Source organism: Pseudopipra pipra, chromosome 1 (assembly GCF_036250125.1).
Source record: "Pseudopipra pipra isolate bDixPip1 chromosome 1, bDixPip1.hap1, whole genome shotgun sequence".
In the NCBI taxonomy this organism is placed as follows: domain Eukaryota; kingdom Metazoa; phylum Chordata; class Aves; order Passeriformes; family Pipridae; genus Pseudopipra; species Pseudopipra pipra.
The window spans coordinates 77,696,426-77,717,388 of record NC_087549.1 but is presented as its reverse complement, the minus strand read 5'-3'; the positions used below and the strand labels follow the sequence as shown (position 1 = coordinate 77,717,388).

Here is a 20,963-nt window from a genome sequence, read left to right as displayed (position 1 = left end):
ACTCTTTCTCTGGGAGTTTCAAAGGTCAGCATTTTTTAGGGTTGTCACGACTGGACAGACTAGAATCTGGTTTGGGGCTTTTTAAATATGAATTGTTTTCTTATTTCTCAGTAAATTTGGTTCAGTTCAAGGCTGTGAAACACTTAAAAACATCTAAACAAATATACTGTGTAAATCGTACTCGCTGGAAAAGAGAATAGTTTCTGTGCCCATCATAGCATTTTCCCAAGTAAAAGATGTCTGAAATGAAAGCTTACTGCTGTGAAGAGAGTTCAGATGAAAACTTCGCCAGAGTGGAGTTGTTTATCTTCTGTATACATTTAGACACATAGTACACTGAAAGAACAATTTTGGATTCTCTTTTTCTTGAAAATACATAGTGTTCTTTGAAAACAAAATGATGGGTTTATACATAAACGTTTACTGTGGTGTTTTAGGATTAGTTTTTTGGTTTGTCATTTGCTGGAGTCCTTTTGTATAGAGAGAAAATAGAAGTTAATGTTGACCACTTGTGGTAGCTTTAGTACACTTGATGTTGTTTCAGATGTGATTGCCTATGTACCTGCATTCTTCTGTCATTACACACTTGTAAATAGCTGCAACAAAGGAGCTAACTTCAGATAAGCACATCTTTCGAGAACAGCTGTTTGTTTGCTGCAGTGTTATGTTGTGAAGTTAATACTGTTTCAGTTGTGTTTTTCCTGGATGATTGCAATCCAATTATTCTTCTTCTGTCTCAGAAAACTCATTCAGCAGATGGGGGAAACTGTGATTCTGTATTTTCTTCCTCTGTTTGACAAGGGTGTGGAATAGCTTCTTCTCAATTTGCGGACACTGATATGGGTAATAGTTATCTCCCGGGCTAATGATACCCCCTGAAAATTCCATCAAAACATGTGACATTGCCCAGAGCAGTGTCTTTCATTAAAATATATATTATAACTCAGACCAAAGCAAGCAAGTCTGTGGCAAATCTAATGAAGCTTTTACTGCATAGGCACAATGAACATTTCAGTAGTATCAGCTAGACTTTGATTTTGCAGTATGCACCATCCAGAAAAATTTTATATGTATTTTTTGCTACTAATATGTTATTGTATAATTTCTTTTAAATGAAATATTTTGTCTACATAAACATCAAAGGAAGTCAAAATGACTGCAGTTATTATTAGATAGCAGATTAAAATATTTTTACTCAGTATTTTAGTGTTCTACCATTATACATATCTACATTTAGAAGTTTTTAGTGACACATTAAACAGTTCTGTGTAATAAAAGTAAAGTAACATGCTACATACTTTTTAATATATTCCTCTATGGTTTTCTAAATCTCATAGCTTATGTTGTTTGGGGATAATTTTGTCATTCCTCTGGGTTGGTAGACTTTGCTGCAGTAGAGTTATGCTGGGACCCTCTTGTCAAGTTAAACTTATAGGCAATGACAACAGAATCGAGAAGAGGGGGTTCTAGTGCTTTCCTTGAAAAAATGTGGTGCTCCCTGAACAGACGACAATATTTAATTAAAAAGATATAATGATAGTGTCACTACCAGAACTTAGGTTTTGATTTTGGAATTCTGTTCATATTATTTTTGTCATTTATAATTTTTCAGCAATAATTTTTAATTATTTGCAGTTATTTCAAAGTACTCAAAGTTTATATGTACATAACCACTTCTACTCTGATTAAATTCATTAGGTTAGTGCAACAGCTCTTGATTTTTTCAAATCAACCTTGGATTTGAGTTTAGTATATGTAAGGGAACCTCTTCATATTTATTTTTCTTAACAGAACAAGATATATCTTATATCCATATCAAGAATTTATTGGTAATCCAATTAAAATATTGTAGAAGTTGTAACTAACCCACTTAAAATGCCACCCACATAACCAAATTATTGAATCAAAGAAAAATGGGGGAAGCAGTTACACAGCTAAATCACTAATGAACAATTCTGCTTTACAATTGCCTCTCTTATCCAGGCTTCTTTCTCTTCTGGTCAGGCACGGTTTCCTGGTTGCGGCTTGTTTTCCTTAGGAAATCACAGGGGAACATGATAATCACTATGAGTTGTTAGCGTTCCACATTCCCAGTAGAAGCAAAATGTTATCTTTCTTCTTAATTTTTTTATTGGTTTTGTGGTACTTACTGATGTGCTTCTTTCCCATTGGGCCCTGCTTCTATACTGTCCAGTAGTTTCTGCCTGTATGTGGTCATTTGCTTAACAACTAGGTATCTTTAAATGTTTGGATGTATGAAGTGGCTCAACATTAGCTAAACAATGAAAATGCATGAAGTTGATTGGTAGTGATAAGGCCAGTGACTAAGAAGCAGACACTTGATGTTTGGGTTTGTGATTAGCTTGTAGTCACCCTATCATTTTGCAGTTACTAACAGTAAAATGCTATAGTATCTGGGCAATTAACCTTCAGTCTGTGAATCCACCAGTTAATATGCTGGTATATAAAAAAAAAGTATTTAAAGATTCATGGTATCAAAATTAATATATGACTATTCATAAAATTCATTAACTGAAATATTTGATATAACTCTTCAAATCATGCCTTTGGTTAATGTAGCCCTTCTACAGTTTCTGCATGAATACTAAAAGAAAATTAAGCATTTAAATGGACTGATGAAAATAAAATTTGAAGTCTTAGCAAAACAAGGACACCTTGGTTGCTATTCTGCAAAATCAGTCATACAGTGATGATATTGGCTAGCTAAAGATTGAGGAACCATCATAAATTATCCTTAATGCAGCTTGCTATTAAGTATGTCAAGTATAGCCCTCTGGGTTGATAAAGGTGACATTCCAGATGTGCCCATTGACTATTATTTTCAGTTTCTTCTTCCCCTAAAAAATTCAGAGAAATAAGGAGAGGAGAGGATGACCAGCAGAGGATGAAAATTAAATACTTTCTGGAAGCTTCTAGTTCTGGACAGAATATTTAATAGATATATCCTTGTAGAAGCATAACCAAATCAGCAGCAATATTTGCAGAAGCCAGCCCACCACTTAGGATAGAAACCACATTTCTAAAAGGAATTCAGAAGCCTGCATTGACTGCAGTTTGGGGGATTGGAAATGTTGCTGTCGGGGATCAGCAGAATGAGGAAGCTCCCTGGGACTGGGACACTGAAGATTCCCCCAGGTAGGTCATGATCAAGCCAGCCAGGAGCAGGGAATCAGGGTTATCAGGGCAGTCCCTGCCCCAGGCACTTCCCTGGAGATGGAGCCAAGCTGATGCTGGGAAGGGCAGGGCTATGGGGAGCTGGAGACCAGCTCTGCTGCAGCGTTGCTGGGGTAGAGACTGGTGCCCCTTGGGTGCTTCAAGGAGGTCCTGAGCCGTGGGCAGGGTGGGGGAAACCTTGTCAGGCTAGAGAGGGCTATGTGGTAAGTGCAAGCTGCACTAGTATCTAGAGGATGACTAGGCAAAATATTGGTCTGCAAAGGAATATTTAAAATAGTGTTTGGGGTCTAATGTGAGACTGCTTAGGGAAGCAAGTTGGAACAATTAAAGAAGAGAAAAAAAGGTTCTTTTAATCATAGTTAAACAATTAATATCACAGATCAATATATAATCATCAGACTATCATGGAAACTAAGATCTATTAAAAAACATTTTCAGTAATATTTTCATAATCATAGTTAAAACCTCTCATACAGATATCAGAAACCTGTGTTCTAATGTTTGGCATATTTCCCTTGTATCTCTTTTCAATGCTTATTTCTTATGTTATGGTAATCATGTTTCAGTTTGCAATGCCTTTGTATTTCTTTTTAAATTAAGAGACTGGCGCAGCGTTGCATCTTTCTGTCTCTGACCAACAGAGCAGAGGAAAAAGTAGCACCAAATTTTGTGTTTAAGCTATTAATTCACATTGCTACAGCACGTGAGTGTCTCACCCTCTAGCGTAAGCATGTTCTTGCAGTAGTCATGGCAGAGGTTGTGGCATCTCTTTGAAATGAAATGGCCGCACACTTCCTAGGGATCTGGTTTGAGATGACTTCCCAAGGTCACACAAGTTGGATCTGAACTGGTGAGCAAAACACGGGTTGGCTTGCATCTACATTGCTTAGTGTCATCCTCCTCTCTGTCAAATTAATCTGAAAGAGAAATACCTATAGCAGGTCCCAAGAAAAGAGAAAGTCCACTATTGTCCAGCTAGATTTTGCTCCCTTGATATCTTTTATAAATTATTATAGACATAGCTGCAGAAATACACTCTCCCAAGCCCTGTAGTTGTAACCTAGGTGATGAATCGCATTTATTCTAATTGGAAATGCTTTTGTGGAATAAACCACATGTTGTGGAGATGATTTCCTAGTAGGAATGGAGAAGAGAGAAGGGCATCATGCTCAGCTCATGAATCTCTCATTAATGTGGTAGGCATTGTCTTAAGCAGGGATTCTCAGGGGCTCTTTTCAGCACAACACATGTTGCAAATAAACATTTGAGAGAAACCTAGATATTTTTCCACTTGGACCAGTTTGTACTGAGATGGAAGAATTAAAGAAGACAAACAGTTCTTTAATCTTTATTTTGCAGAAAAACTGAAATATAAACCAACTGACAAAAGAAAAGGTCTTTTGCTATGCAAAATCCTCCCGTGTGAATTTAAAATTTAACATTAGAAATTAAAAGGCCTAAATCAAAGTGCTATATTTCAAGCAATATAAGAAATATCAGGAAGTAAGGAAGCAGGAACTTCTCATAGCTTTTACTTGTTTTCACTTGTTGCCATACAACTGAAGTTTAAAAGATGTAGTTGCAAATTGAAGGCTTTCAGTGATTATTAATACCCAGATAACATTCTTCTAATGATATCACTACTTGCATTTTTCAGTTGAAGTTTGTTGGGTAACACAATGTTTAGCAGGAATAATATATAATTTGTTGGCTGTGAAATCAGCTGAGTATCTCTCGTGTTTCTTAAATTTTCTTGTTAGATGTAAAAGCCATCTGACTAAAATGTACCTGGATTTTCCTCACTGTTGACAAGTAGAAGCAATTGTTTCTTTACAACAAAAAATATCTAATGTTATTAATTTTTCAGAATGGTCCATCCATTTCATGCCATCACAGTGAATTTGTGAACATGCCTTTCTGCAGTATGGTATTGGAATGTCATTTGTATGTTCATATTTGGGGTTTTGAAGAACCTTACTTCTTAAATTCTACAGCAGTTCTTTATTCTATGTATTCCTTACCTAGCAATGTAACCAATTTTTAATTGTTTCATACTTTCGTAATTCCAGTTATTGATGCAGTGATTTTTGCTTGGATCTCTATCTGATATATCTTAATATATTTTAACATACATTTATGGAGGTAAAAGGAGAGAAGTAGGATAGAGATTCTTCTGATCTTTTTCAATTTGGAATAGTTTTGAGTTCCTTATGTCTTCATAAACTCAGCAAATTTGTCATTTTCCTGTTATCATTTGCAAACACGAGCACTTAGAGCTCATTTTATCACAAAAGGAGCCTACAGCAAGAGGAAACAACTCCGATGGTTTCTGAAAAATCGGAATACCAGCAAACCTAGGCTAGAATACAAGAATACCTACTACTCTTTGTTTTTAGGAATAAATCACTTCAAAGAACATTTTTACTTCATCATAGGAAGTTTGGATTCCTGGCATTTTGCATTGAGTGAATTATTCCTTTGTTAATAGAATACAGTGTTATTCTAAGGGTAAGAAATTATTAATTTTGCCAATGACTACTGTAAACGAAATGTGTAAGACTGTTCTGCTGTTGTACAAAGGCAAAGCCAAAGTCAGACTCTTTTTCTGCTTCTTTTTTTTTTCCATTTTCAAAATAAAACCAAAACCAACAACAACAACAAAGAAAGAATAAAGGGTCCACTGTGGTGACTCAGTCGTGTTTTGGTTATTCTGTTAGATCTTCTTGTGGCTTGCATATAGTGCATTGACTGATTTATATGAGCTGAAAATCTTAAATTTATTAGATTTCACCTCTCCAAGGCCCCCTACAGTAAGATATAAATTATGTGCAACACCATAATTTCATGGATTTAATATACAAGATGAAAAATTCCGTCAAGTGCCATATGCTAACTGCTTTTACAAATAGCAAGGTAGATAGTTTTAAAGGCAAGACAGAGACCTGCAAAAAAGGTACTAGTAGTATGTGAGAAAATAGCAGCATCTCTGTATCTTATGTTTTAAGTAAGAAAAAAGATGTTTTCTACCCTACAAGTCTTATTTCCTCTCTATCCAATCCTGAGTAGTTTTTGAACTGAGAATGAAAATGAGTCTGGAAACTGACACCTTGCATTCCATTAATTAAAAATAATATCTTTCATTCTGCTTCTGTTTTGCTCAGATTCTGTATAAAAACTTAGTAATGCCACATTGCATACACTGAGAAATAGTCAAGGCAGTAGAATGAGTGTCTTCTTAAATAGAAAGTTTCCCTTCTGATTTTACAACACAGTATAACTGCACAGCACCCGAGGCTATTCATTTCCACATTTTCACTTTCTTTTAATTGTGCTTCTGAATAAATACATTCTGTTCTCAAGGTCATTTCAAAGAAAAAAAACAAACCCACAAAACTTCTCAGTTTATATAAAAATCATCCTTCCTTTTCAGACAACACATGTTCTTTTTTAATCTAAACAAGCAATTCTTTAAAGTCAGGTTAGAAGCAATGAGACTTAATGGGAAGCTGTTTCATGTTATCTTGTGTTATAACCACTGTACTTAGTGGCTTTTCCTCCCTCCTCTCCCAAATAAATAAAAGCTTTATTCTACTCAAGGAGGGGGTATAATATATTTAATGAATATTTCATAGCACAAACTGTGTGTTATGAACAATAAAAATGCTGGAAGTATCAGTCAAACTTCATTATTTAAGTATAAATAATTTAAATACAAGCAAATTGTTTGATTTTCTGATTAAAAATAAACAAACAAAATCCAAAGAAAATGCCTGTGTTTTGCTGTAGGAGAGAGTAATCCTGGACAGACATCTGCCTCTGTCACACTATGCAGTTTCCTTTCACAGTAAATGATGTTGTCCTTGCAGACACAGAAGAAAATGTAGGTGGTGAGACTGAAGATATCCTTATATTGAAGCAAACAATCCTCAGTGTGATTTCATGCAGTTCAGTGCTTAAGACAGGGTTTCTAGCAGTGAGTGCTGTAAAATAACTGCTAGAAGGACTAAAACCTAAATGAAATAAAACAAAAACCACCCCAGTTACTAGAATATTCTTGATTTAGTGAAGTTTTCTAGAATGGACATAGAACCCAAGAAATCTCAGTTTAAGAAATCAACTATGCTGGATGGAAGTAACCCTGAACAAAATTATTGGGTTGCCAGAAAGAGCACATGAGAAATTATGGCAAAGAGATGGAAAGGGAAAAAACTAAGTAGAGGGGTGCTAACAGTAATATAGTTGTTATATCTTATGTGCAATAATCTTGAAAGAAATATAATAATTATTTTATATGATTTTTTGTGTTTCTACAGCTGCATTCCAACTCCGACAAAGGTGATGGATCAGTCAAATACATTCTCACTGGAGAAGGGGCAGGGACTATATTTATTATTGATGACACGACTGGAGACATCCATTCAACCAAAAGCCTAGATCGAGAGCAGAAGACACACTATGTGCTTCATGCCCAAGCTATTGATAGACGGACAAACAAGCCACTTGAGCCTGAATCTGAATTTATTATCAAAGTGCAGGATATCAACGACAATGCGCCAAAATTTACAGATGGACCATACATTGTCACTGTACCAGAGATGTCTGAAATGGGTAAGGAAAAGAAACTGTTCTATTCAACAATGTTTTAATAAGTGAAAATGCCACTACTTTTTGTCAAAGTTATAACACATCCTCGTATCATTGATTGTATGTTAAAGATATTACAATTAAGAAGAGATGATAAGAAAACATGAAATGCAACTTTGTATGTTACTTGTGACATTCATATTAAGCAAACAGTACACACACACATGATGATTGTAAGAGGAGAGTCACTCTTAATCTTGAATGTTTTAACATACATTCCTGGGCAAATGGTTCTTTGCATGCTAGAAACACGATATATTCATATATCCTCATTCAACTACACACTTTGTGGCATTCTCTTATGTATACAGAAGCAGTCTCTGCAATTCACAGAATTAAACAAATACAAAGGAATAGTAGTTTCCTAGATGGTGGTTTCCTAGATTATTTTAGACATATATTTATTTATCTTTAGTAAGGTTCTTATAAAGTGAAGTTCTAAAAAGTATTGATCTTTGGTTTTTCTGGTTATGTAGTTCAGATATTCTTTAAGGTACTACATTAAGCAATCAATTTTTTTTTTTTTTATTTAATACTTCTCCGGTGTTCTAATGATTTTATAACTTTCCCCTAATAGAGGAATTGCCAACAAAAATTTATGTAAGTATAGAAGGGCAGTATTTTTATGAATAATGTCATAACACCTTTGTGTGAATTACTACACTGAGTGCACAAAGCTTCCAGTAAAAATATTGTGAGTCTGTACAAAACCTCTTCAACTGTCTGTGATAAATCACTGTGGCACAAAGCTTTACTGTTAGAGTTGCAGTTCATTTCAGTAGCATCTAAACTTTATCTCAGTTATCTCTCATTACACCACAGACTGTCTTAATGAGAAATTAATTTCCTTTATCAACTGTCTCCAAAAATGTGTAACTCCATCCTTTTCTTTCTTCAGTTTCCTTTATCTTTAATGGAGACCATTTTAATTGATTATTTCCTTCCCCTTTGGAAGCCTTTTACTTTCTGCATAGGGGGAAAGACAGTGGAAAGGAGATCAGTATGATCCTCAAAATCAAAATTAGCTAATATTATTATTTTTATTTGTATTCTATTTATGAAAGTTTTCTTTTTTCTCTTTTTCATCCTCTCAAAATGGAGCATTCTTACATAAATGTTAGTCATAATTCTGCAGTAATCTGAACTGTGTATTACCATACAACTACATCATACAAGTTACTGTTTCCCAAAGAATAATTTGAATAGATAGTCTGGAATGGTATTTTGGGTTATAAACCAGAGTAGATTATGGTAGAACAATGAAGTTTTAGTGGTAAAATAAGGCATTAATGCACATGTTTTAAAAATAAAATACTTTACTGGTTGTACCTGAGGCAAGTCGTTAAATATTTATTTCACAAAACTTTCGTGTTCTGTGAATAAAACTGAGTTTTCATATTGCATCATACAGGTATGCATATGTTGTAGGTATACATTATATTTTTCATTGCAAATTTATTATCGCTATCTTTTTTTCTCACTGATTTGTTTGTATTTGTTGCATACTGAAAGAATTCTATTGCCTGCAATTTCAGGAAGATTAATTCTATTATTGTTTCCACAGGATACATTCTTTGTTTCAAATTATGGAGATACCTGTGCCACTTTTATTTGTTCTGTAATTAACATGTTTTATGACACTTAGCTGCAGAGTATATACATAACTGAACTTCTTGTTATTTTATGAATTCTTCTAGTTATTTTATGAATTTCTAAGGATGCTTCACTACTTTAAAAATTTCTTATGGTTTCCTCACGATCAATGTGACCTTTCAATGTTACTGTGTTTCTCCAACAGTCCTCATGCTGAATGGTGGTATTTCTGATCTCCATTATGTTGTTTAGCATGATGTTTAGCAGGTTCTTATTTGTCTCCTCAAGATATTAGGTGGTATTTCCCCCACAATTTGAACTTTTCTCAATCTAGTTGTAAAAGCTGTAGGACCTTTATGGCCTTTCTGTTTTTTTGAGGGCACTGACAAGAAAGTATAGGTAAGTTTTCTTAAATCTGTTGCCAAATATTAGATCACAGTGTTCACCGTGACACAAAGTGAACATACTTTATCCTTTATGTACTATTCTGAAAGAGCTGAAAGAAAACACCTATTCCTTGCCTTCATTGAACCTTTTCCCTAAAAGTTGGCTCCAGATCCAAGGTTTATATCTGAAATTATTTCTTCTGCAGTGCAAAAAACTCAGTTTCATTGACAGATCTGTGGCCTCTTTTAAGGTTTATGAAAGTCATCTTTATGTAAATTAAAAGGAAATAAGAATTTTTTTTTAATCAGTAAAAGACTTTCATATGTGTTAATTGTCAGCTGCAAAATGAGTGAAACTCTGCATATTAAGCTTTTAATGCTGAGGTAATTTAGAGGCGAGATTAGATGATCTCTAGAGGTCCCTTCCAACCATAACAATTCTGTGATTCTGTGATAAGAATAATATTCCCAATAAATTCTACTTCAGAAATTAACAGATATAGTGGACTTTTCTGAACTTCTTTCCAGGGTATTATAATGTGAGGCAGCCATAATTATGGATAATCTGGAAGACAATATTCATGTTCATAAACATGATTTTAATTAGAAGTGCCTATTTAACTTCCCATTTTGTGAAACTAAAATCACATTTTGTTGATTCATTAGTGTTCTAAGACAATACCAAGAATTCAGTTAGTTAGGCAGGAAAAACTTCGCATTCTTTTCACTTCTTTTAATTTTTATTCAATATTGATCCATTTGAGGTTTTAACAGTCCAGCGAACTATGGAAAGTCATGCATACAGAATGCATACAGATTTGCATTCTCAACAGACATATTTTATTGAACTGCCTCATTAAACATTAAAAATTTGTCTTCAGAGAGACAAATTGAAGTATTTCCTTTCATCTTTTGTTTGATATATAACACTAAAATTTTTTTATTGCAAACATATTAAAAAAAAGGGAAAAACAAAGGAATATATTTTGAATAAAACTACAGTTTGGTTCCACAATTAAATAATCCTTTTTTTTTTTTTTTGACACAAAAAAGGCAAAGCTTACAATGTGGTGTTCAGAGCATACAGACATGTTTTATAGTTCTGTATAAAGCATTAATTAAGGAAACAGAATTCCCAATATTTAATCTCTGACATGTGGTGGGAAAGCATGTGTAATGGAAGTTATACTCTGAATAAGCAGAGACTCTGCTTTGGGGAAAAAAAGTTCTTTTTTATTGCCTAACTGGAGTGACAAATTGCTTTCATAGCAAAATTTTGAGTTTTTCTTGACAGGCACTTTCACAGTAAGTTAGTGAAGAAAGAATGGAAGGTATGCCTCTGGGTCAGATGTTCATATCTCTCCTGCGGTCTCTGGAGAAATTAGACCCTTATCTTTTGTATCAGATGATTTTTTTCAGGCTTGTTAACATTTAAAATAGCAAGGTAGCTATACTTTATACTTCTCTATTTAAATCCTTCATTACACGTAACTCAAGGACAAAAAATGATGCTGCATCTAAATGATACAAATGTATCCTGAATTGTGATTTGTCTGTCATGCTGACGACCCTGAATGATGCTAACTTTGAAAGGAGTAGTTGGAACGCAAAGGTACCCTCTTTACTTTTTTTCTTGCAAGGCATTCTAACCCACAGCTTTCACAAGCTGCCTTTCCTTGGTGCTCAAAAAATCAGGCAAGAGTTAGGCAAAAGGATATTTTACAAAATGTTGAGCATGCTTGTGTAAGATAGTGAAAAAATTAAGCTTTACTGAATGAGAGTTTGAGAGGTAGGGTGGGAATTTGAGTTAAAATTTGTGATTCTAAGTGTTCTTTTAGGTAGAAAGAGAATACTTTGCCACTATTCAATACTAAATTACTATTATCAAGTGTGTCTTGAAAGAGAGATACAGTTGTATTAGAAAATCACTGTGGCAAATTTTAAGGTACAATGGCATTCCATTTATGCTAAAATGGCCTGTCAGCTGCTTATGTGAGATATCCCCTTTTACCGTTCCTGTTTCTTTTGTCCCACATCAGTGAGCAATATAAGCTCTCAGATTCTTTTTTACCTTTTAAAATAAGGAGAGAGAAAAAAGTCTCCCAAGGATAAGAGAACTATGAAATCTCAGTAGTTCTGGTACTTTCTTCTGAAATAGCCAAAATCTGTTCATCCATTTCAATTTTCTAGAATTCTGGGGAAAAGTGCTAATTCAAACTCACCGTGGTGGTAACTGTTTTCCTGGAAACAGGAAAATCTATAGATAAAAAGTTGTGGAAGTTGCCCAGCATTCTGGATAGCAAACTGGTAGGTGACTGACTATACCTGTTTTTGCTGTATGCAACTAAAAAAATAAAATAAAATCATTGTTTATCAGTAACCTATTAGACTTCAATGATTCCACAAGATTGAAACATACAAGTTCCTCTCAAATTAGAAATTATTGGAAAACTGGGTTACAGAAATATATCATTATAGCATTTCAATAAGCTATAGAATAGGGGGGAAAATGCATTGTCTGTTCTTTGAAGTGATCAGAAGTGATTTCAGGAACCCTTATTTTGTTTAGATAGCAAATAAATACAGCTGAATAGATTCCTAGAACAGTTGAAGACAAAATACACAAACTAATTCATATTTGTTTACCTTTCTGTATAAACATAAATGAAGTAATAAATTTACTTTTACCATTAACTTCTGAATAACTATGAACAGACTCCAGCTGCAGCTCCAGTTTGATTTTAGTACAGTTTTTAATGTCAAATTCATCAAGATATCCTTATATCTGCTTTGTGAATATATTTATCTATGAGACTGTATGCATTTGGGCTTCTCAGAGATCAGAGCCATACGTTTTACTAAGTCTCCAGTAGAGATAAAAACAGCAACTCCGGGTATCCAAGTTAGTGTGGCACAAATGAGAGAAGAGTTTCTCAAAGAGTGAAGAAAGTGTGAAGATTTGCATACTTAGTTCGCTAGACCTCAAGTGAGTCCCCATGATTTTAGGTACTTCTGTTTTCACTGTACACTGAGGGCGTGCACATCAACAAATAGTTCTGTGCAATGGAAATTGATCTAGAAAGGTAAACATTTGTAACTGAGGAACTGATGGCCCCGCCATATGTTTTTGGGAAATCTTATTTCAGATTAGCTCTTGTCTGATCTCTGAGACTACATGCCTGTTAGCAGTCAGAATAAACAGTCAGAATAAAAGTCAGCAGGTGTGCTGCCAAAGCACATCTCCTGGTTCAGTTTCATCTGCAGAAATCTAGTTAGCATGCTCTGAAACTGTTTCATAAGGCAAATCAAAGTACAACAAGTAGAGGAGATCAAGGGCTTCAATTAAAAAATGTACTTCTCCTCACAACTAAGATGTGAAATTGAACACCCCAGAGTGGAGGTGATGCCTCAGTGGTTAATTTACCTGAGAAGCCATTTTCAGATGCAGAGTTACATCACAGCATCCTGTTCTGTTTATTATTCTGGTATTTTGATGGTGAACCAAAGAAACCTGTAGAAAGCTGTGTCTGTAGAAGGATAAACAAATGGAATGAAGGCTAAACCTTTACTAAAGTGCAATCTTTCATTTACTGATTAATTATGTGAAGTGTTTGACAGTGATAGCAAAAAAGATTCATCATTAAACATGAAAAATATAGGAAAAAGTAAAATCACTTATCTCTATTCTATCTTACTAAGTATCTATCAATACTTACACATTTTATATTCTAAAAAATGTTGTCATAACTTATCCCACCTTGTGACATTCTAGAAACTGTGATTTTATTTTTCTAGTGGTTTTTATTACTAGCATAAAAATAATTGTCTTTTACTCATTATCTTTCTAATTTGGATCCCTAGCAAGGTTCTAGTAGTTTTTGAGATCTTCAATGCCTTCCAATAGCTAGATTTTTTATTCCCTTGGCATCCTTTATTGATACGGGGGCATTTACGGAAGTTATTTTAAATACTTCAACATTAATTTGTATTGTGGATGAAGATAATCCTGAAGTCCATAAATTTGAACTTTTCAAAAATCAGTATCCAAGTCTGAGGTCTATGTGTGTGAACATGCATAAATATGCATGCCATGTCATTACTATTTATGTTTATATGTATGTAGTTAATTTACATATACATATATAGAAAGAAAGACAAAAACGATTTTAACAAATTAGTATAATTAGTTTTCCTAAATGGTAGTATAATAACAAATAGAGAAAATGTTATGAATCTCTCAGTTGTAGAATGTGAAGACTGTAAAGGTTTCAAAAATGCATTTGAAAATATTTGTCATAAAATTATATTTATTACCAATGAATTTTTATTTTCCTGTACATACAGGTACATCTGTTCTACAGGTGACAGCCACAGATGCAGATGATCCCACATATGGAAACAGCGCCAGAGTAGTGTACAGTATTCTTCAGGGACAGCCATATTTCTCAGTTGATCCCAAAACAGGTGGGTATTTTATATTTCTGTCAGTGGGATTTGGCTAATATGTTGCAGTTATTTAAGTCTAGTGGGTGAAATCCAATGTACAAAATGCAAGTGTGTGGGATTTTTGTTTTTTAATTCCTTTTATATCCTGCTTTTTGCTTTAGCACTATGAAATTTAGGAGTTGCTATGTTTTGCTGAGCACTAAAGTGAGCCTGCTGTGTACAGAATTAATTCTGCATCATGTCATGATGTTAGCCATTCAGCCAAACTGGAATAGCGCTCTTTCATCTTTTCAAGCCTCTGTTTAGGAAGTGACTCAAGTATGCCTAATACATTATGATTTTAAATGCTTAGGAGGATAATTGAATGTGTGCTTCAACACATATACCACAATAAATTATTACCATTCTGTATTTGTAAAACTGTAGTACTGCCAATTTATTCTATCATTTAAGAAGTAGAATGAACTGAAATATTTATGCTTAAACTTTATGCATCACCATTTCCTTTTTTCCACAAACTGTAGGTTATGTATAATGTATCCAAATTGGTTTACTTAAAGATAGAAGAAATATCTTTTGAGGTTGGGAATTGTTAGTAGTTTTGGATTTTCTAAAGAGGATGATCTTAAATATTAACATGATTATACATTTTTAGTGTGTATTTCTAGTCCTCAATAATGAAGAAATATAATTTTAAAAAGTACATTTTTTAATCTGAATTTTGTAACTGTTTTTCCTGATCTATATCAAAGCTTTAATACTGAGGGGGACAAATGAAATACACTTAACAGTGTATTTTCCCCTAATTAACTGTAGGGAATAATAGTGATTTTTAAAATGTGCTGAAGTGAAGTGTAGATAGTTTTCATTTTAATGTTCTTGCATTTAAGTTTCTTTGCTTGTGTACATTAATCTCTGTGGTACTTGGAGGTGTGCCCTTGCTTCATTACAAGAGAAGTATATCTGTGCCATCTCAGCTGGCTTTGAGGTTAGTCCTGCTTTGATTAGGAGACTGAACTCCATGACACCCTGAGGAAAATCTTTCTCAATCTAGAATGTTCTATAAATTTGTGAGCTCATCTTAGCAAGGCCTAAGAGTGCAAAAGCCTGACAGGATCATGTTAGAGGACTATACAAGGTGCTGGCACGGAAGCCTGAGGCAGGCTTGTTCATATATACTTTATGCTTTGTGAACATCTGCTGGCACACACCTTACCCAGCCATGTGTGAGAACAGTCTGGTAAAGTACTGGGTGCACAGGTGAAAACCACTCTTGGGTACATGTTAACAAGTAAGAGTTGTGGAAAATCAGTGGTACAGTCCTCCAGCTTTCTCTGCCCTTGTGTTACTTAAAAATGAAACCCTGTTTTGTATTTCTACTGCTGTTTCGGCACTCTGAGGCAATGGTCTGCATTTTTTATTTTTATAATGGTGTGGAACTTGTGGTCTGAAGCTGATATCAGTCAGTGAAGAATCATAAGGGATATTGTCAATATCAAGTGTGTATCACAAAAGAAATAGTATTGTTACATCACTGTATATCATAAGGAAAGCAGATGGCAGTGTATTTCACTCTCAAGCCTTGAACTTTGACAGGGATTTAATAACTCTTTATGAACTTAAACTTTTTTTAATATTTGTGTAGAATATGAAAATTATTTTGATACCTTAGTATATGAAAATGACAAAATTAGATAAATAGACAATGAAACAAAAACAGGAGAACGCCTTTTTGGTTTTATAAGCTGGCTTTTTATAACTCTAGAATAGCAGTTAATTTAATTTGGCATGATATAATGGGAAGAAATAGAATATTGGAAATGATAGGAAAGTCTTGAAAAATTGAGTTTTTCACTATGAAATTTCACTTTGAATTTCTGGGGTTTAAGACTCATTTTCTAAAAACATTACTTCTGAATCACAAGCATTTCTGTGACCTACTTTTCCTAATACCTCAATTGTTCAATTCCATCTTAACTATATTTTATCTGGATGTCCTATGAATTTACACTGGCATGCGCAAACTTTCTTTACAACAAAGGAGGACCAAAAGAAGCAAAAAGGGAAAGAGAAAGGTCCCAATATTCATGACTGAATATAATGTTTGTGAAGCCTAAGGTTATTAACAATCAGTAGAGCTTCTTGGAGCTATCAGAAGCAGATATCAAGGTGTTTATAGCTCTAGTGTGATTACTCTTGTAAGAAGTCTTCTACCTTAGTGCTTCCTATGTGATTTTAGACAATTTACTATATTAACACTTTAAAGTTATAGATTTTTAGAAGCCTAGAGTAGAATAGTTTAAAAAAGGTTATAGAACTCATACATTTAAAATATAACGAAGGGCCAGCACTAAATTACAAACTCTGAAGCAGAAAAAATTGTGTTCTTGGCAGAACTTATCCGATAAAAGATAACACACACCCAAAGTCGGACAGAGATGCAGTGCAGGGAGAGTAAATCCCCTGTCCTAATTAGACTCAAGCCCAGCCTCCTCCCGGGGCTGTCCCGGGACAGCCTCAGCCCCATGTGCCAGGACTGAAACGTACCATGAGAAGTCAAAAGGAAATGCTGCCCTGATTGCTCTTCAGACTGAGAGAAGTACTTCCTACAGGAGTATGGGACACATTACGGGATACAGGGAAGAGCTTCGTGGGATTGTGTAGACTTATTCTTGGATGTTTAGAGAAAGAACCACAGGTAGGGAAAGGGAGGGATTGAGATAGATTAGGGAGGGAAAAGCAAATGAAAATAGGGGGATAAGAAGATTAAAGGGGCCATCCATGTGCAAACAGGCTTTGCTCAGCACCGTTGTTTGCTTATGCCTTGTCCTTGATCAGCAGTTTGTCCTGTGTCCTGTGTCTTATTATGCCCCATTTCTAACTATTTTCCTGAGTAAAGGGTCTCTCTTGTATGCATGTTTGTATGGAGGTTTAAGTGCCAGCAATTGGAGCTGGACCATGAGTCTGTGAGTCTGCAAACTGGAAAATGCAGACTATGTGTGTACTGCATGGGTGCCTATGCCAGTGTAGGATCACTAAAAGGTCTCAGGCTAGAGTATACAGCAAGTTGGATGAGTGGCTTGGATTATGGATATCCACATGGCCAAAAGTCCAGACCAGAAGGCTGATGAGCCAGCTTTTGGAGGAGCCAAGAGTTCTAGACCAGTCTGGAGACATTGAGGGTTGAATGAGAGCCCTGTATGCATCTCTGTGTCTCTGTGCGTGAGTTAAGGGGAGACCAGGGAGCCAGGAGCCAGCTCCTGGATAGCCTCAATGCCAAAGCCAGCTACTAGGAGCTCATAATGTGTATGTGGGGATATCACTGGGCACTGGGGGCCTGGATATGTACAGTGTAAAAAGCCCTGGGGGATCAATAATTTGCTGGCTGAGTGGGAATATGTGAGCATATCCAGGATTAAAAGTGGGTCTGTACCTGCAGCTGGAGGGGAGCTGAAGGCCTCAGAGTTGTCTGTCCAGATGGCATCAAGTGTGAAGTCTGGAGATCCAGGTGCTAGCTACTGGATAGACTGAATGTCTAAGGCAAGTTACAGGAGTGGTTCATGTTGAGTATGTGAGCATCTTTCCAGTTATAAATCATTCTTCCTCATGGTCAGTAAGAGAAGAATGAGCCTGTTTGTGACATGTGTGTTTGAGTGCTGAATGGTTCTATCTGTGTGTCATCTGTTGTGTGTATATGTTGCATCTGTGTGTGTGTGCCTTATGGGAACACCACTTGACCTCATTTTGTTTCTAAACCATGGATTAAAAATAGGGAGCTGCAGCAACCTCATCTCCATCAGGCTACCAGCAATCTAGTTTATCAGTTGATTGGCTCTATGACCTGTGTTTTGCTTTGTTTTGTTTTCCCCTGAGGAAAAATTGTGAATTCTGTATGTAGAAATTTGCTGCAACCGTCATTTTGGCCATGAATGTCAGAACTATTGTCCATGCATAACCTAAAGTTTTAAGACTTTCAAAATCTTTTGAATTCAAAACCTTTTTAGGAAGTGTTTTGTATTTGTGTTTATTAATTTCTTTTGGTAATTATCTGTGGGGTGTGTATTAGTTATGTAATTAATAATTACCTGCAATAGCCTCTACTGGTTCCTGTTTGCTTTCTACCCCAATTGCAGCAAAATGTTCTGCTGAAATTTTATAAATAAGTATGTACTAATAACGCTGACAAAAGAGAGGGAAGAAGTCAATGTCTAGATCTCAGGTATATTTGCAAAGATTATGTATATAGGATTATATGTTTTTTTAAAATCAGAATGTTCAGGGAACACCAGAAAATATGATATATTTTTAGAGTATCATTAACTTCACTGTAAAAAGAAAATAAAGTAAAAATTGGAGTTATTAGTGAGGAGTAGAGCTAATAATTTATTCATATACTTAGTGGTTTAATATTTTTCCTCCTTCTCCCACTCTCACCTTTCCACATACACCTTCCCCACCCCACCATTCCCAAAGCTTGAACATCTTTTGAAATGCCCAAATATACAAAAACTTCCTGGGAGTTTTAAGTGGAAATTCAATATCCCACCTTTCCCAAACCATGAGGTCTTTTGATCCATAAACTTGATGTAGGATCTATCTCTGTTTTTTCTTTGCTTATGTGAAGTGTGGCTCATCAGCAGCAACAGTCAGCACTTCCCTGGTAACCCCACCCCAAGAGATCATTTTACATCTGAGGAAACCTTAAATGAGACTGTGAGCTTTTTCTATCAGCTATAGCAGCCCACTTTCAATTGCCACATGCTTTGGGAATGCAAGTGCAACCTGTAGTCCAGTTTTACTCCTTATATGGTAAACCATTTCTAGAGTATGTTAGCTACACACAACTCTTTCCAGATACATCAGTCTCTCTAAAACTGAATTTACAGAGTGGATTAATCTGTGGGGCAAGTGTCCTTTCAAATCAACAGTTCTGTTGTAACTGTTACAAAATAAGAGATAAAACCTTCATACATTACAGTTTTGAATTTAAATATAGATATTGGTGGGATGAGAAACATATTTGACATTGAATGGAATGTGAAAAAAAACCTTTAGATATTTGTATTTGTAATGTTCTGCTGTTACAGCAGTAATATTATAAAGATGTTAATCAGGTATGATTGTTTGGTTTTTTTTTACTTTAAGATATTAAACAGTAAATAAATACATATTTCTATTTATCAAAGGATGTCACTGCAAATTAGTCCAGGCTAATCATGAAGTGTGAGAAGAGTGTCGATCTTCTGCTTTCTGTCTTCACAAAATATGAACAACAGCTTCAAGGATCCCTACAAGAAATGACCTATTCACTGATTATCTAGTTTAGTTCCTGACTGAGAGCATAATACAAATGATAAATGTAGTCAATGGCTGAATATAGAGATTCCAAATATAGAGATGAGCCTCATAAACACCAATTAACCACCCCTCAATTTCGAGACTTTTGTCCACATCTGTAACTCTTCTTATCCTTTTCTAGAAGTTCTTGGTCATAGTTCATATGGGAATGACAGACTTTTTGGTGTTAAAATAAATAGAATGTAATATTAAAGCTGCATGTGTATTCCTCTGCAAAACAAGAAAAATATATTGTTTATCAAGTTATTCACAGATTTAATACTGCTAAATAAACACTAATGCTTAAAGATATAATTAATTGATGGAATCTATTAAAATTAAGTTCTTTTAATAATGAGGTAATAATTATTGATTAGAGCCTACCTCATCTTCTTATTACAGAGAAAATAATTTACACTGATGTAAAGATGAATTGAATAAACTTTCCAGTGCAAAAAGGAAGAGCACTCTTTGCATGTTTTAGTAGAACAACCTGTCATGATATCCCAGATAAGAATCTACTGTGCTTATTAGAGTAATGACAAGGTATTTCATGACCCTATGTCCCTGTGTACATAGAATATCACATCAGTTAAGAAAATAATTTCAGAAATCAATTTCTGACACTTCCTTGAATAAGCACCCTTTTTTTTCCTGTTAAGAATTTTTACTTTTTTTGTTTGAAATATCTTTCTTATTGAACCTGTTTAAAATGAGCATGTTTACCAGGGTTAATGATTCCCTGTTGATATACTGGTTGGTTCATACTAGACTGTTAGGTGAATATGAAAATGGAGAGTCCTGTGTTTATCTATTTGCTTCGTGCTGAGAGGCTCCAATATAATATAAATAACCTTACAGGACTACAGCAGTATCTTACATAAATGAATGCTTCGGCTGTAAAGGAATACCTTATGACAATCCCCTAAATCCACAACTAAGACACCACAGCTGATTCCCAGGTTCCTGTAATGGTCTTAAAGTAACCTTGACCTCCTCTATCACAGTTTTGCCCATGAGCTTTTAAACTGTTATTGGACACTGTGCAATGATAATAAAGGGCAACAAAGCTTTTTGAAAGACTTGGAGTATAATTCTTATGAGGAGCGGCTGAGGGAGCTGGGGTTGTTTAGTCTGGAGAAAAGGTGGTTCAGGGCAGATCTTATCACTCTCTTCAACTACCTGAAAGGAGGTTGTAGCCAGGTAAAGGTCTGTATCTTCTTGCACATAAGAAGTGATAGACAAGAGGAAACGGCCCCAAAGTGACTAGAGTAGGTTTAGATTGGATATTAGGAAAAATTTCTTCACCAAAAGGGTTGTCAAGCATAAAATTTTGCCAATGACACATTCTATTTGAGCTAG

The 20,963-nt window shown here is 35.0% G+C and overlaps 1 protein-coding gene across 13 annotated transcripts in view; it reads left to right on the top strand.

The window, feature by feature from the left end:
- Positions 1 to 20,963, top strand: part of CDH18 (cadherin 18) — a 501,066-nt gene that overhangs the window by 357,004 nt on the left and 123,099 nt on the right. For all 13 annotated transcript variants that reach the window (XR_010432152.1, XM_064662041.1, XM_064661985.1 and 10 more), the window contains 2 exons: positions 7,509 to 7,803; positions 14,163 to 14,282. Coding sequence is in view for 12 of the 13 variants with exons in the window: in XM_064662041.1 (XP_064518111.1) it covers positions 7,509 to 7,803; positions 14,163 to 14,282 (415 nt within the window). In the remaining variant the exon portion in view is untranslated. The remainder of the gene's footprint in view (positions 1 to 7,508; positions 7,804 to 14,162; positions 14,283 to 20,963) is intronic.